The sequence below is a fragment of the Oryzias melastigma genome, linkage group LG10 (genome assembly GCF_002922805.2).
Source record: "Oryzias melastigma strain HK-1 linkage group LG10, ASM292280v2, whole genome shotgun sequence".
NCBI classification, from domain to species: domain Eukaryota; kingdom Metazoa; phylum Chordata; class Actinopteri; order Beloniformes; family Adrianichthyidae; genus Oryzias; species Oryzias melastigma.
In genome coordinates this window covers 21,540,100-21,558,090 of record NC_050521.1, presented here as the reverse complement: position 1 = coordinate 21,558,090, position 17,991 = coordinate 21,540,100, and the positions used below count along the sequence as shown (strand labels likewise).

General features: G+C 40.4%; 2 protein-coding genes across 5 annotated transcripts in view; both read left to right on the top strand.

The window, feature by feature from the left end:
* si:ch211-26b3.4 (connector enhancer of kinase suppressor of ras 2) overlaps positions 1-4,960 on the top strand; it is a 74,090-nt gene extending 69,130 nt beyond the window's left edge. For 3 of the 4 annotated variants that reach the window (XM_024283393.2, XM_024283392.2, XM_024283394.2), the window contains one exon: positions 72-4,960. In XM_024283393.2, coding sequence (XP_024139161.1) covers positions 72-281 — 210 coding nt within the window. In that variant the 3' untranslated portion in view covers positions 282-4,960. The remainder of the gene's footprint in view (positions 1-71) is intronic. The other variant, XR_004948520.1, reaches the window with a different exon arrangement.
* Positions 4,961-7,648: 2,688 nt separating this feature from the next.
* On the top strand, positions 7,649-17,374 carry apool (apolipoprotein O-like). The gene is made up of 11 exons (XM_024284199.2): positions 7,649-7,782; positions 10,242-10,340; positions 10,411-10,536; positions 11,003-11,057; positions 11,327-11,425; positions 13,806-13,897; positions 13,972-14,082; positions 14,392-14,542; positions 14,635-14,862; positions 14,968-15,054; positions 16,784-17,374. Exons 1-11 carry the CDS (start codon positions 7,705-7,707, stop codon positions 16,870-16,872), a joined length of 1,215 nt encoding a protein of 404 aa, XP_024139967.1. The 5' UTR covers positions 7,649-7,704; the 3' UTR covers positions 16,873-17,374.
* Positions 17,375-17,991: the final 617 nt, after the last annotated feature.

Below are 17,991 nucleotides of genomic sequence, written 5' to 3'. Positions count from 1 at the left end.
GTTCTCACAAACAGATCTGATAAGAGAGGGTTTAATGCTTTTATCTTCCCGGCGACTCTTTGCTCCGGCAGGCCAAAGAGTCGGAGCTGGCTGTGATCTGTGCCCTCCTGGAGGACCCCGGCTTGTGTTCGCAGACCTTCAGAGAGTGGAAGCAGTGGCACAGCGAGCTGTACTCAGACATCTGCCAGCTCAGCCCCGGCACCAACGGCCAGGACGAGCTCTCCCCGCTGGCGGCGCCGCTCATGACCCATACCCACTCCTTCATTGAAACACACGTGTGATGGGAAGGATGGGAAGCAAAGACATACGGAAACAACACAACACTCCAGAGCTTTATGATACCCCCAACTCTGAGCCCGCACCGACACACAAACACACACAGAAACACGTGTAAGATGTGTAAATATCATAGAGGGAACAGTATGACACCTGCGTGTATGAACTTTTGATAATCCCGAGGACCCCGGAGGGTGTTGGTTGCATGCCTGAACAGAAAGCATTAATCTTCCTTTGTCTATGGAACATGACGTTCACATGCTTGTTGAGCAAAACAAGAAAAAGAGGAGACTTTATAAAGATCTTATTTTTCGTTTAACTTTCCTAGTTTGGCTATTTTTATTTTACGGGGGCAGGGGGAGCTATGTAGCAGCAATACAGAGAAGAATCCTTTTCACCATAACACTGTACTTTTGTACCAATGAACTTTGCACCCAGAGCCACCAGTTCTCCCCCTCTCTCCCAAGTCTTTTTCTGTTTCTCTGTCATTGCATATCTCGTTGATTTTCAAGGACCTTACTGTTAATCCAGGCCGATCTGTGAAGGGCAGTGAAAGACTGTGACAAGTAGCAATCAGTGCTTCAGGAACCATAGAAGAAAAAAAGAAAAAAAAAAACCTACTGTTTTAAACTGTGAAGTGCTCAGATTCCCATGTCTTGTGTGCAGGTATGGGGGCTCCTCTCTTATGCTGCGTTCACACCGGTTTTGGCAACACGCGTTTAAGTATAAAAAGTCTATGTAAATGTGCGTATATGTGTGTGTTCAAAACTCTCACGTTAACACGTCACTACGAACATTCTTTAGTTAATTTTCCGACTATCTAAAAAAAAAAAACAAGCAATGAAAACAAAACCAGTTGAACTTTGACCAATTTGATAGTGACGTGGGGATAGTGCCTTTTAATTCACCGAAGTCCCACCCGCTTGAAAATCGATCATGAAGGAGAAATTACTGATTGCTGTTTGTGCCCAGCCTGAGTTCTATGACACAAGTCAAAGCTGTGAAAGAAAAAGATTCTCAAACTTTGCATCATTTCGCACCAAGCCTCTTCCAACTGTGAATACATGTTTAGTTGAGAGGAAGAGGCTGAAGCGTTTGGATCCTTGTGCAAACGGGTATTTAACGTCGAGATAAACAGACAAGGAGCAGTTTGAAAAAAACAAGGAAGTGAGGCAGGCAGGAGTGAGGACATGCAGGGGTCAAAACCACTTAGAAATAGGCATAGAAGAATGCTCGGACTGTCAGCAATGCTTAACAAGACTTTGCACTGAACAGAGACTAGAGAGCAGAATATATGCTGGATGAATGATGAATGATTGAAGACAGCTGGTGAAGACTTGCAACATGAGGTGGTGCATGCTGGGAGATGTAGTGAGAAGGCAGTGGAAACAGTCAATATTCTGGCGATAGCTCCCTCCTGTGGTCGGAGGTGACATTGGCTGGTGGATCCCTGATAATGGGTGGCAACAGTCCAGTGTAAACACCGTATGCTAAAACACATTCAAGAATGTCTGTTTAACGTATTTATACACTAAAAGGGTATTCTTGAACGCCCTTTTACAGAGACTTTTCATTGGAAGTTGCTGCCTAATCGCGGTTGCTAAGACTGAGAATGCAGCATTATTCTATGCACTCATTCGAGAACAGGCTATATGCGGTTTTACACTGGACAAGCAGGGAGTGGCAAAGGTGGGCTTCTCCTTGTTTTGGTTTTCTTCAGTTTTCTAGCGCATGTTCACCACCAACAGTTGGAAGAAGCTTGAATGCGCCACACATGCCTGGTGTTTACGTAGCATAGTGCTATATTCACACCAATCTTGGCAATGAGGGGTTCAAGACTCTCCGTTTAGTGCATTCTTGAAAGAGCATCACATGCCTGGCTACACTGGACACATGGTGTGCGTTCAAGGACACGTCAAGTGAGACATTCTTGAATGCGTTTCTAGCATATGGTGTTCACACTGGACTGTTGCTATATCCTGATACTATAGCAAGTACTTACTGTTGGAAAAGGCTTAGTGTAAAATATTGCAAATCTTGCTTCACACTTTTTCTTTCAAAGATCTAAAACAAACCGCAATTATTAATTTATCCTCCATGATACCTTTTCAACTGGTTGGCACCTTGGATTTGAAAAGGACCCTACTCATATGTCATTACCATAGACATATACTAATCACTGGACAGAGCAAGGGGTTGACGTCACCCCTGGTAAATGTCTTACCTCGGGCACTCGCGAAATCAGGCGAGGTCACCGTGGCTTCTTGATACTGTTGCCGCCATTTTTAAACCCATCCACAGTGATTGGTTCGAGTCGAACTGAGTCACGTTTTCAGAGGAACTACTGTCGCCAATTATAAGTAAGCTTGTTCAAAGTCCACACCCCTTCCACTGAAAGTGGAATCTGTCAATCCAACGTTCGAGGTGGGGGCCAGGAGTCTCCACATGCTTTTACTGAAACATCTGATTTAAGAATAACTTGCGATAAATACAATGGACTTTGTAAGAAGATCTTAAGAAGAAAGTATCAGAGCAAAAATGGTTGTTCTGACAAATAAAATGACTGAAAAATAACCTAATAAGACTATGGGATTTTGACCTTCTTGGAACCAGCGGGAAGTTCCTATTTGAAACCTTATCCAGCTCCTTGATTGGTCAAATTCCAGCTGTTTAGTATTCAAGCAGACAAAAGTTCAACAGATGAAATGAATGTCCGGATTCTACTTAAAAAGTTACGTGGTGACACATGAATGCGGAAGCCCAAATAGCACATTTAAGGCCATTTATATAGACTTTTCATTGAAAGTGGTCGTTTAAATGCACATTGCCAGGGCCGGTGTGCACCTAGCTTTACAGTGCACTTCTGCATTTCTTGTTTCATTCATCCCTCTCTTCCTCGCATCCTTCCCCTTTTTTTCCCTCAGCCCTTCTAGTCTTCACAGACTTGTTCATATGTGCATACTGCTGTGTATAGGATGTAAATGTTTGCGTTCCACTACCACTGTGATATGCTTGTAGAGGTAGCGGAGGGAAAAAACGGAGAGTTTGCAAGACGATTCCTTCTTTTATTTTGTTTGTTTGTGTTGTTCCTTAAACAGCGAATGCAAAGGAGTCACTCACTACAAAGAATGCACTTTCTATATATCTCACTGGCTGCATCACAGGGTCTATGTCTCATCAGCCTCGATACCATTGCTGTTAAATATCAGGTAAATGCATTTGCCGTCTCATTTTCTAAAGATTTGTGTACAGCCTACAAATATATTTAAACATAGGAGAATATATGAAATCTATTTACGTTTTTGTGTCATAGATATAATGTAAAGTATGATGTATTCTATGCCAAGGTTTTGCAGTGTCCCCCTCTTCACTCTGTAGATGCAGGATGCTCAGCAGTTGAGCAACTAGGAGGCGAGCGACAACCATCACTGACAGCTGATTGACAGTTTTTACTGGTTTGTGCCACGGCTGAGGCGTCTCCTGGTTTGCATGAAGAAAGACCCCGAACTGGTTTTTCTAAATGGGTGAAATACTGTGGATTTTTATCTTTCTTTTAATCATAAATGTGTGCCAGATAATCAGACTCGTAGCGCACCATTCATGCAGAAGTACTGTTGAAGAATTCTTTTTGTTTGTGCTCACACGGGTTTTTTTCTTTTCCAGAACGACACACACTGTACAACAGCTGAGGTTTGTCACTCAGTTTCTCGAACTGATCCAGATCCTTCGTTAGCATCCGCATAGGACCGTTTCTGTTTGTGAGGAAAATAGCTGCAGACACGTGACGGCAGTGAAAGCTATTGTGACATTTCCTCCCAGCATGTAGTTACTGCTGGGTGGCTGACGACCTGCTAAAGGGTCTGTAGTGTCTGTGAAAGCCAGATGAATCATTTCGTCTGCAATACCAGGCCAAGGACTCAACGGTGCCACCTAGTGTCTAAGACTGAGAGACATGTAGCACCTGCTGCACCACATTGTACTGGTTTCTTCATATTTTACTGTAGTTTTGTGCACCTTTTTCTTTTAATTGTCACACTAAAACTAAAAAAGCCCACAGAGATCATGTGTTGTGAATGGTTTGTTTGTTTGCTTGAGAGTACCACAAAGAAACTAAACGATGCAAGCACTTTCCCTGTGCCTCCCAACCTTCTCTTTTCTGGCTTTCCTACAACCAACACTCAAAGAGTTCCAGTCTGCAGTTCTTTTTCATCTGTAGTGTTGGTCTTCTACTCTCCAGCAGCTGCTCTGCTGAGCAAGCCACATACTGTAGACTCAAGACTTTGGAGAGTTTTCATTTCCAGACACCGGCTGTGTTAATCCCTCCCAGATCTTTGCGTGCATACAGACCTGCAGAAACAGGCCGAAAAGGGAGATCCCACTGTGTGTTCTTTCAGGGGTGTACACCTCATGGTACATTGCACAGGTGTGTAAGATGTAAGTTGCACTGCGACATAAAAAAAAGGAACATATTGCTCTTTTTTAACGATTATATTAGCTTACTGTTACTCTGTAAATTAACTGACTTAAGATGAAATTAAAAAAAAGAAAAGAAAATGACATTTATTCTTCCTAAAGTAGCCTTTTATGGTTTCATATATATGAATATATATTACAAAAAAAATACAGATTGTAAACCTAAGTTGTTAAAAATTGACTTCAATAAACGGAATCCTCTGCACTACGATTGATGCTTCGTTAATATGTGCTTTCTGTTACTTATTAAGGTCGTTTTTTTTTTTTTTTTTTTTTTTTTGGAGTCACTGACAACACAATCTTCTTAATCTATGTTTGTAAAATGCTATCGAACGAAGCGAAGACAAGCACTGAGCGTCCATCGATGCCACAATTTCAGAATCTATACTCCACTTGTCCAACAGAACTGTTGGGAAGGAGGCCATTGATTGTGGCTATTATGTATCAGTCTATCACTTTCCACCTTAAATGGACAACCGTATATGTACAGGAGAAACATCACAAATTGGTCCATACTATATCCTCAACAGTGTTATGTAGATGAGGCTACAAAAAATGCACCAACTTCACCTCAGCATCTAGAAATGGCATACTGCTTTTTTTAGCTTACTTTAAGGCCCAAAATACTTTACACTCCTAGTCTCATTGACCCATGCACACACACATTCATACATGTAACCACCAGGAGCAATGTGGGGTTCTTGCTCAAGGACACTTTAATGAATCCGAATGCAATGAGGGAACAGAATGTACCATCTTCTGAACAGAAGTTGACCCACGAAGTGATTTTTGTGCCACCATATTAGAAGCAAATTCACAGTTTTGAGATCAAAACTCATGCTTTGCAAATGACATTATTACATATTTGCTTTCAAAAATGTATTTTTAATCTTAAAACTGTGACTTTGCTGTGGTGGGGGCACAAAAATCCCTTCATATCGACCAGTTTACCTCTGTACCCTCAATGTGTAAACTTCATTCCAAATGTCAAGGAATTATGCAAAATGTATCAAAACAAACGTGTTGAACTCAACTAACAACACAAATCTGTGATACCTTGGTACTATTTGAGTCTGCATTTCTATGACAAACACTCTCGCCAATCAGGAATCTCGGTGGCCAGTTTATTACTTTAATTCCTTGCACCTCAGTATAAAATACTGTATATAAAAAGTAATAGATCTATATTTCTCAATAGAAGTCTGATTTTGGCTTCTTGGAACTAGGGGGCCTTAAATCCAGAAGACAGCAGAGCACCTAGAATAAAAATTAACTCAGGACTTAACAGGCCACCTTGTATAGATTTTGACACTTTTTTTGCAGTCATACTGGCAAAAGAGGGATGTGTGCTTTAAGCATGTAACCCTTTACTGGTGTCAACCAACTACTAGAAGCTGAACCATCACCTGGTAAGATGTAATAAATGTGCGATTGCCATTGTGGTTATAAATTTTCAGGCAATGTTGATGTTTAAAACTCCAGTTCCACTTTTTTTTTGTGGCTGGCATATTTTGTCAGAGCAGTTGGACACATTAGAGCCACCTGTTCCAACCTGGTTCCAGCTTCTTTACAATACTCTCTGTTGTTCTAAGTGCTTAAAGTCCTCCACCTAGTTCATCTCTGCTATCTCTGTTCCACTTAAATTTGTCCCATTTCCACACATATCCTGTCTTGCTGCTACTGACCTTCATTCCACTCCTTTCCAGATTGAACCTCCACCTCCCTAGATGGTCCTCCACCTGCTTCCTGCTCTCTATAGATCACAGTGTCATCTGCAAACCTCATGATCTAAATAGATTATTGTCTAACCTCATCAGTCAGTCTGTCCATCACTGTAGAGAACAAGAAGGAGCTCCAAGTTGATCCTTGGTGGACTCCCACCTTCACCTGGAACTCCAATGTCACACCTTCAGCATATATCACCACTGTCTTCCAGCTCTCATACAATGTCCTGCACAACTCCAACATACTTCTCTGCTATTCCAGATTTCCTTATTCAAACCACAGCTCCCTGTCCCAGACTTTTTTTTAGATGTATCAATACACAATGCAGCTCTGCTCTTCTCCAGAACCATCTTCAAAGCATAATGTTGAATCAGTAGTTCATCTGTTTGTCAGGAAACCATACTGATGCTCACTTATGATCACATCTGGCCTTAGCATAGCTGCCACTATTATTTCCCATTTGTTCATTGTGTGATTCGCCAGCTTTATTCCTCTTTAGCTTCTGCAACTTTGTTCATCTTCGTTATTCTTAAAAATGGACACCAGGACACATCTCCTCCATTTCTTTGGCATCTTTTCACCCTCCAAGATCTTGTTAAACAGCCCGGAAACTCTACTGCCACCCCCCCTACCATGCCTTCATGGTAGGGGGGGTGGCAGTAGAGTTGCCTTCATGGTAGGGGTGTAACGATTTATTTTAACTTTGATTTGATTTGTATCATAATTTGTGGCTGCTGATTTGAGTTGATATAGGTTCCTTTTGAATGGTCCGATTCACTGACCTAAAATTGATCCAGGACACCTTCATAGCCAAAAATTCCCCTCAGTCAATTTTAAGTTATATTATAACCTCAAAATGGTATTTTCCAATATCAATGTAATCAATTATTTTCATTTTGGGAAAAAATATAGTTTTATAGGTTGATTCAATGAATTGATATGGTTGAATCGTAGGAATATAAATCGATTCTGTTGATAAATTACATCCCTTGTTCACATGTATGTTTCAGGACCAACTGCCTTTCTATTCCTCAATTCAACCTTATCTATTGCTCCATATCTATTATTCTCAACATGGAGCCTGTAAAAAAATTGATGAGTTCAGAAACAGACACGAGAAATGGTGTATACTGTAGCCAACCGGAAAGGTATTTGAAGAAGAAGACACGAGAAAGCTGTAGGTTTCTCATCAATCCGCTAGATGGCAGTAGTGTGTTACGATTCCAGCAGATGGAAGCTGCGCGAGACCTGGCAGAACAGAAGAAGAAAAAAGAGGGAGGGCGGCGGAGTGCTGTCATGGCGGCCAAGGTGAATGTTTTGATATTTTCATTTCAACCGAGCTGTACATTCTGGTTTAACATTATTTATTTTTACAGTGACTATGCTGCTTTTGTTTATAATCAAAGTTTTCCAGGAAGGTCCACGGACTCATGAACGGCCTGTCCACGCTATGCTAAAATAGCGTTAGCTCAGCTTTCCTGAATCATGATTAAAACCTTCTGCTCTCAGCTGAAGTTGTTTCTTTTCACGTGTCACTTTTACAAACAGATTTAAGTCATGTTATGAGTTAATACATACCCAGAATGACTCTAAAATAGCAATATGCACACCAGAGACGACATTACACATGAGAAAGTATCGCTAGAGTTCACGTATTGATGATTTATCTCCCAAAACATTAATTTCAATGCACAATTGTCTTATGCATATTATTTAGCATGTTTTCAACTTTGTTCTACAATAGAGTTTGAATGCATGGTGTAGTTTTGAAGAAAAATGCTGACGATGTGAATATCTTTTGCACAATAAAGCGTATTTAACTGTACTACAAGTACATTTAATTTCTACTAAAGTTGAGGCAATATACTTTAGTTAAATTTTTATAAACTATCAAAATATTATGAACTAAAACTTTTCCAAATTAGTTTAAATAAGTATACAGTTTTTTTTACACTTCCTTCACTATAAGTAAATGCTACTTGCTATAAACCTACTTATACTTGCAGACAAGTATACTTAATAACATAAACTTCAAGTGTACTAATTTTTTAAAGGGTAAATAATGTGTTTATATTACGATAAAGCACTTTGATGTTGTATGTAAAGTCCTTTTATAAATAAAGTTTGATTAGATTATAGCATTATTTTTTTGCATGTGTAAAATGTTCACTAACACATGGAAGAGTAAATGCTCACTGCTAAAGTCAGAGGAGAACCACGGATTGAACTTAAGCTTTGAAGATGTTTCTGGAGAAGAACAAATAGGGTCAGAAGGAGTTGCGTTTTTTTTAATAAAAGAGGACTTGTGGTTAGGTAACTTGGATAGGCTCCAGCAACCACGTGGCCCCTATTAAACAGTGTTGAGATGCGCTTGTAGGATCATCTTTGAGCTGCTTGTTGTTTGCTGCAGTGAAGGGCAGACTGACAGATGAGGTTAGAAGGGAATCTATTTGGATCAAGATGTTTGCAGATGACATTGTGGGAGCCGGTGGAGGAACATCTAGAGAGGTAGAGGTTTGCTCTGGAAAGGAGAGGTCTTGGAATGTCTCAAGGTCCCTCCGGAGCAGCTAGAGGATGAATGAATGAATGAATTGATGGAGCCAGAGCCATGTGATAGATGCAGAGACAGCTTTGTGTCATTGAGACACAGCCAGAGGCGTGTGACAATGGCAGGGCAAGCGTCAAGGTGGAGGTGGGATTACATCAGGGATCAGCTCTGAGCCCCTTCCTGTTTGCAATGGTGATGGACAGACTGACGGATGAGGTTAGACAGGAATCACCATGGACTATGATGTTTGCAGATGATATTGTGATTTGTAGTGAGAGCAGGGAACAGGTGGAGGTGGAGTTAGAGAGGTGGAGGTTTGCCCTGGAAAGGAGAGGAATGAAGGTTAGCCGCAGTAAGACAGAGTACATGTGTGTGAATGAGAGGAACCAGAGTGGAAGAGTGAGGTTACAGGGAGAAGAGATAAAGAAGGGGGAGGAGTTTAAGTATTTAGGGTCAACAGTACAGAGTAATGGAGAGTGTGGAAAAGAAGTGAAGAGGAGAGTGCAAGCAGGTTGGAATGGGTGGAGAAAAGTGTCAGGTGTGATGTGTGACAGAAGAGTTTCAGCACAAATGAAAGGAAAGGTGTACAAGACTGTGGTGAGACCAGCCATGTTGTTTGGACTAGAAACAGTGGGACTGAAGAAAAGACAGGAAGCAGAGCTGGAGGTAGCAGAGATGAAGATGCTGAGGTTCTCTTTGGGAGTGACCAGGATGGATAGGATCAGGAATGAATACATCAGAGGGACAGCACATGTTAGAGGTTTTGGAGATAAAGTCAGAGAGGCCAGACTGAGATGGTTTGGACATGTTCAGAGGAGAGACAGTGAATATATTGGTAGAAGGATGCTGAGTCTAGAGCTACCAGGAAAGAGGTCTAGAGGAAGACCAAAGAGGAGGTTTATGGATGCAGTGAATGAAGACATGAAGGTGGCTGGTGTTAGAGTGGAGGATGCTGAAGACAGGCTTAGATGGAGGAAACTGATTCGCTGTGGCGACCCCTGAAGGGAAAAGCCGAAAGGAAAAGAAGAAGTTACTCTAAAGAAAAAGTGCAGAGAATATGACACAACTTTAGCTTCGTTCTGATTGGAGGATATGACGTGCCCCCCCATCACAGACGCCCCTGATCTGTGGCTTTGCTGAAAGTCCCCCATGAGTCAGGAGACTTTCAGCTGTGATTTCAAATCTGACATAAAGACGCTTCAACTCTGATTTGGTTTAGGTGGTGAAGGTGGCCGTCCCGACGGTGCTGGGAATCGCTTCCATTCGCGTGTACACGGTGAACGGAGAGCCCGCCGATGGGCTGGTGTCTCGGTCAAAGGTACGCTTTTCCTGTACTTTCTGCACAAGTGAACTGTCAGACTGCTAAGTTGTTGTGCTTGTGCCTCCAGTTGAACATCTACACCCCCCTGCCAGACTCCGCTCCAGCTACTTTTGTTGCAGAGAGTCCAGGACTGATAGAGAGGGGCGTCACCGTAACCAGAGAGAGCGTCGTGCCGCTGGTCCAGGCTGTAAAGGTATTCACGTTTTACTATCTTAAAGTGCACACGGTGATAAAGAGAAGCTCGTAAACGTCACACACATCCTGTACTACACTTTGGTACAAACGGAAAACCACTTTAGTTTGAGTAGAAACGGGTCTGAGAGGGTAAAAACATGCAGGCAGGCTTTTTTATCTCGCACCTGCAGAGTCGGATCTTCAACTTTTGCTCCTGTCGCCTGCGGTTTCTACAATCCTGTTAGTTGCAAGTGCTAAGTGCAGTCTCAGGAGTGCAGAGCACCTCAGAAGCTGACAGGAAATGGAGCTGTTGCAGAGAGTTTCACAGCTGTGGGGTTTTCAGCATTAAGATTTGACAGTTTGATTCTCTTCAACTGAAGGAGAGAAAAAAAACAAATGAGTCAAACGTGTCTGTTTTTATGCTTAAAAAGCTGCGTTCTTTGTGGCTTTTTGTTGTGGTTTGAGTGTGTTTCTTTTCCCTGCAGGATGCCTGTGTGTTTGTGAAAAACGGAAGCGTGAATATCTACCACGGAGGAGAAGGTGAGCGAAAGACGAGGGAGTTGGAAGTTTCACTCGTGCATACGCATTTCCTCACATTGCTTCGGACTGACGCTCTAAAATAACTGCGTGGGCGATCGCCCTGTTTGTGTTGTTGAACCAGATCAAGAGTTTCTCTGCTACATCACCCATGACCCCTACTGTTTAAATTTAGCTGCTATTGTTAGTGGCAGCTAAAAAATAGAAAAAAGGGGGGTCAAATGTTGGGTGTGGCTGCATTTTCACTGTTTTTTTTTTTACTTCTTATTTAGATGTGTACTACTACTTGATAGACCCTCCTCCAGGGTTTCTACCCAGGTTTGGAACCATCACCATGGCCGGTCTGCTCGGCATGTTCCTGGCTCGGAAAGGTAAACGGTTTGGATCCAAAAAAACACAAAAAAAAAGTTTTTTAGTGATTTTTAAGAGGAAAAAAGATGCAAAAATATCATTTTCAGAGAACTTTTACGCCAAACTGATGAAATATGTACTTTTTTTGGTTTGTCTACTAGATTTACAGCCAGAGTTGGGAGGATTTAATTGAAAAAATTAAATCTATTACATTAACTTGTTAAGTTCTGAGTAAGATTTTCGTCACTATCTCTTCTGTAAACCGGAAACATCCAAAATTATTATTTTTTTAAATCAGCATTATCAAAAAGCTTTAAAAAATAATAAAAAGTACCACTAAAAATATATATTATATATTTAAAAACCATTTTATCTCAAATTTCTGACTCAAATTTTCAGCCAGACTTCACAAACTCAAAAACTGATTTTATTTTTCCCTCTTACTAAAAAGTAAAACTAGATCCGTTTTTTTCACACATCTGTCTTGTTAATGAAAAACTTTTTTTTTATTCTTCCTTTATGAAGCAGCATTTGTTTTAATCTTTCTGAGAAACACAGGCCTCAAGTTCTTTATATTTTTTAGCTTAATGCCCAATATTTTCCTTTCTGTGGACTAAACTGAATAAAATTGAGGGTTTGTCTTCCAGAAATTCTTTGGTACTTTTGTCACTCCAGATTTATGCTCAACTTCACTAGAAATTAGACATTAATTTAACATACACATTACAGTTTGAGGGCAGCAATATGAGAAAAGTGATGGATTATCTATAAATATAAACACTAATGATCTGTAGTTTATTAAAGGGTGAAGTAATAAACACAGAAGTGTTTACATCACATTCAGATTTGACACCACAGCCGCATTTTGAGTCATTAAACAACTCAGTTTCCTTTGCAAATTTGTGTTTTTGAGTCCAAAAAAATCTGAGCAGGAAATTTTACCAACAAAACAGACTATTTATAGAAACACAGTTCCTGTCAAATCTGGTATTTTATTTAATTTATTCAAGACTGGTACTCCGAGGATTAAACATAAATAAAACAGGAAATAGAAGAACACAAAAACATTACAATTAAAAATGTTTTTTTAAAAGTGTTGTAATGTTTCCACTAATCTGACTGAAATCAGCGGATGTCATTTGAGAGCGTCTGAACGTTTTTCTTAATTTTCCTACAACATTTTTAATGTTCAGAGTACGGAAAAAAAAAACGGATGTTTCTCATGATTGAAAACTAGCGATTCATTTCTGTCGACGTTTCTTCCCACATTTTTTTGTTTTGTTGATATGATCAGTTTTCCTTTTGCAGGCTGCATCATTATGCAAATGCATCTTTACCGAAACCACTTTAGCTAATTACAAGAACAAAACGAGTTTTTGAGACGATAACTTCCCACTCCAAGAGCTCAACGCACGTTAAACCACTATTTCTGAATATTTCCTGTACGCTCGTTTCCCGTTTGCATCTAAGGAGGAATTTGAGGCTCGTTTTCTGGAAAAAGAAAAATTTAAATAAAGGAAATAAGAATCCTGTTGATTTATTTATAGTTTCTTAAAGTAATATTTGAAATTAAGGCAGAATATCTAGTATTTGTTTTTTCTTTTTTTTCAGGGTGAATATTTTCTTCTTTTTAGACTAAATATTATTTTACTTAGTGCCCTAAAATAATAAATTATATTTGGACTTAAGGCAGGAATGTGTGTGAAAGCTGCTGATCAAATCCTGCAGCAGCAGTCTGCAGTTTATCGTCTGCTGAGAAGTCGAAGAGCAGCCTCTGCGGTTGCAGTTATCTTGTTTTTAACTTAGAAGCTGCGCACCACATCAGAAAGTTTTGTCCTTCCGTTCGATAGTACTAACTCTGTTTCTGTTGTAGAGTAAGTCATAGATCTTCATAGAAGGTTGATTCTCCGATGAAAAGCGTGTTTTTATCATGTGTTTGGGGCATTTTTTTAAAATGAAATCAAGAAAATTATGATCAAAATTCCATTTATGAGAATTTCTTTATTCAAATCGAGTAGATAAAAATTATAGTTTTTGTTACTCAGATATGTCTGCTCCAAGGGGAAAGGGGGCGGGGTTGTTCCGTGCCAACAGTCCCGCCCACAACTCAGAGGTGAATTTCTGATTAATTAAGTCCAAAAAAATTAACATTTTTTTGATTTAGACAAAAAAACTGCATAATTATAATTAAAACACTCATTTAAAATAGAATCAAAGATGATCAAAGGGGTTTGAACTCCTTTGATCTGGTATCTGATTGGTTCTTTAGAACTTCATTTAGACTATTATCTGCAAAAAGCCAAAAATAAATCTTCTCCTAATAATATCTGTTCGAAACATCTTTACAGGATTTACAAACGCATCCATGAATGTTGTTTTTGTGTTAATCTCGTATTTCAGGCTCTCGTTTTAAGAGGTTAGCTGTTCCTCTGGGCTTGATGAGCGCCGCAGCGTCGGTGTGCTACCCCGCCCAAGCCGTGACAGCGCTCAAGGTAACAACCCTTTTGCTTTGCGCCCAAAAGTCTCCTCATCCCGATTACGAACAGCCTTCTCTCGCGCTCCCAAGGTGACGGGAAGGAAGGTGTACGCCGCGGGGCGGTGGAGCAGCGCCGCCGCGTCCTCGCTGCTCGCCTCCAAGAAGCCGGTTTCCACGGAGATCCTCGCTCCGCAGCCACAGGTTGTCAGGCATTCATTTGAATAAGCAAACAAGTGAATTAAATCAGCCAAAAAAAAGAAAGGTGTTTTAGAGTGTGATTAAAACAAACCCTTTAGCCCAAATAATGGAAACTCTTTTCTCAATGAATGTTTTCTCCCCAAAGAAACTCCGTTTGGTTTATTCAATGTGCTGGAATCAGCTTATTGTGTCGCTATTTTTATACTTTTATGAAAACTCTTACCTTCAGTGAGCTGAATGTGCTTTATTCATGGGATAACGGCATTTTTAATAAAAAAACATGTATTTTTAATCTAAATGTTGATTATTTAGGCAGCTACAGAACCAAACCCATCTTCATCCCAGAGTCCTGCCGTCACCGACGTGTCTCCTCCTGCCCCCGATGAGCCCGTCGCTCCCGTCACGACAGAGGAGGAACCGTCAGAAATATCCACCCATCAGCCCCCAACAGAGCCCAGCTCAGGTACGTTCCTGTCAGACATCGATTCTCGCCTCTCCGTCTCTTGTTACCCACAACGATTGGTGATGACGATGGAGGTCTTCGTCCCCGTGCAGCTTCTTTAGGGGATTCTTTACCTGAAGAGACGCAACCCTCTCCTCCCACTGATGAATCGGCAGCTCCTGCGAGAAGCGAGGAGGGAAAACAAGTTTCCGTCGAATCATCGGTGGAGTCCACAGGTTCCTCACAAACTGAGAATGCTCCAGTTGAGTCTTCCATAGAAACCTCTGCAGATGACGAGTCCACACCTCCTCCTGCAGTCACACCTTCAGATGTGCCATCAGGTATCGAATGTCTTCGACATTTTAGTAACAACATTTAAAAAACTTTATAGGAACTCACAATAAACTGCCTCTCAATTTGTTGTTGCATTCATGCATCCTCCACAGAACCTGGCGTTGATTCATCCGAGCCTGTAGCCGAGTTAGAGCCGCAGCAGTCACCCGCTCAGCAGCCGGCCACAGAAAACAGCACAGGTACCACAACAACTTCCTTTTTGTTTTCTTTGATATCACATGTACTTCTAAACAAACACAAAATCACCTCAAACCTCTTCAGAACTCATTCCCAGTGTTTTTTTAATCGTGATTTATGCAGTTTTGAGCCAAAATCAAAAACTTGTCTCGTCTTTTGAAGAGATGTTTGCTGCAGAGCAGCCTCTGAGTTGAGCTGGTGCAGAAGTTAGCCTCCTCCAACTTCCCATCAGCCCTCTGTTTACACTCTCTCCTGCTAGCTTGAAGCGCCTCAATGCCCAAGCTAGCATTAGCGAAGTAAAAAAAACAGTAATACTGGAGCCAGATAACGGCTCAGACGAGGAAAACGAAGACGTACATGGACCCGTTTGTCTGTAGGTAGATGCATCGTGGCAGCTGCTGCGTCACGAACCCAAACTTGTTCAAACTTCTGGTTTACATCTGCTTCTGATCTAGCATGATTCAAATAAAGAAATACTCAGAAACTCAGTTTTAATCTTGAATTGTTGTATATTTATCCTCCATCATGAAGAAAATGCTACAAGAGCATTCATTTTCATTGGAGTGGGTCAGAATGTGAGAAAATGAAAGAACTGGAAAACAGGGAGGGAAGAGCTGCTGACTGAACACACCTGAACCAGGTGAGCAGCAGCAGGAGGAGTAGAGGGAGTTGGGAGACCAGGACTTGAGAATTCCTTTTTTCAGTCAGGTAACAAAGACGATGGATCAGGAAATAGTTGGAGGTGCTGATTTGGCTTCCATATTTCAACATGTCCGTCCAGTGGAGCAGATATGAGGCATGTTGGTCAAATCTACGTTAGAACTCTCAGAGCTTCATGGACATTTTGTAATCCTCTTAGTTCCAAAGAGCACAGCTTATTTTCAAGAACCTTAAAGAGCCACTCCGATGAAAATGGTCTTTTTAGGGTTCTTGTGGCATCTTTTCGATGACGGAGAACGTAAATAAATAAAAATTAATCTTAAAATTGTATTTCTGTATTTAAATAGTTGTAAAACAGGAAAGATTTACAAATGGAGATTGAAAAAGGAGAGTATTTGTGACATAAAAAGCCAAAAGCTCCCTGCTCCACGCTCTTAGCAAAAGTGATGGCAAGGGGGCGGGGTTACTCTGCACCACTAATCCCGCCCACAACTCAGAGGCGAATTTCTAATGAACTACTGCAGCTCTGCAGAAACTATGTCCTAAAAATCATTTTTAATGTTGGCTAAAAACGCCACAATCGTAATTAAAAGACCTCTGGGAAAACTTTTGATCAAAAGTTGCACTTTAAGGATCTGAACCCGCACAATGCAGACTGCTTTCTACCTGAAGTACATCCACGGAACGATGGCTGCACTCAGTCAAGCAACTGCACGTTTATATCCATTAAGTGCAGCTAATATGAGGCTCTGCAGCAACATTAAATAGGAGGTTCAAGGTTTGCTCATATACAGCTGCTGTAATTAGCAAAGGATGATTGTCGGGTAATTGTTGGGGGACATTTCCCCTGAGCCTGTGGGCTTAAAAAAGTCCACACCGACTGCAGTGAATGGGCGATAAATGTATGAATGAAGGCTGATTTACAGGACTGTGTAGCTTGATCCGGTTTTATTTAGCGCTCATTAGACGGTTCGGTCATCTAAGAACACTCCGGAGACGCTCTGCTGCTCTCAGCTGATCTTTCTGGTCATGTAAGTGAGACGCCGTGTTGTTTCTCCTGCTTCCCTCCAGAGGGCTCCAGTTTCAAGCCAGACCCGGCTCTCATGGACTTCGGCCAGTCCAGCCCGGAAGATGAAGACCTGTACAGCACGCGCAGCTGAGGAGAGACACGACTGCTGAGCACCGGGACTCCTAAACGTCCCGTTATCTGGCGTTCTGCCCACGCTGGTTGCATTTGTGCAGGAAGCATCCACATGTAGCAGCAGCTGCATCAAAGCGTCGGCGCTCTTACAGGAAAGAAACGTCAGAAATCACTGATAGATTCACTTTCAGTTTGTGTTTCATGCCGTTTACATGTGCAAGTCATTCATTTAATATCAGCGGAAAATTCAGCTCATAAACTCTAAAAGACGGAATAGTGCTGCTGCTTTTTGTCATGGATGTAATTATTATCTTCCTCTGTGATCTGAGGAACTCCAAGTAAATCTCTATTTTTGTTGAATTTATATCGGGACTTTTCCACTGTGGAGTCAAATACAACACATTTCTACAGACCCATTTCCTGAATCCTTAAATAAACCACAAATACAGATTTAAAATGTACTTTTGCTTTTAGGAATGAAGAATGATCTCCAGTTTGTCAATAAAAGAGTGGAAAAATGATGTCAGATTTGTTTTTATTAATCAGAGATTATGCCTTTTACATGGACAACTTTTATAAAAGAGTAAAATAAAGCATTTGAAGTTTCATTATATTTTCACAAGGCTAAAATTTGACAATTATAATCTGGTTTATTTATAGGTAATATTTAGCTTTTTGTTTTTAATCTTCCAAAAGTAGTCATAACATTTTTTTTTTTAAATTAAATGTACCTTTAAATTATTTTCCCATTATTTTTTATAAAAATGTCAGACTTTTGAACATTTATAAACCTAAATCTACCTTGTTTTGGTGTTTTTTACTTTACTTATTTTTAGGGTTTTGTGGTTAAAATATCACACAGAGGAATGTGACTTTTTAGATCAATTGTTTAAATTTTCAATTAATTCTTTGTCATTTCAGACTTTAATATATAATATATATAAGAGACGAAGTAAAATGTCATAATTTTCTTTTACGTTTTTGATAAAATAGAAAAATAACTTTAAATTTTTGTTCATTTTATTCATTTTAACCCTTAATATGTTTGTTGTTAAAAACAGCCAATGTGAAGATTTTCTATAAAAAAAAGGCTCTAAAATAGTATTAGTTAACAGAAGTGCCAATTTTGTTCATAGGA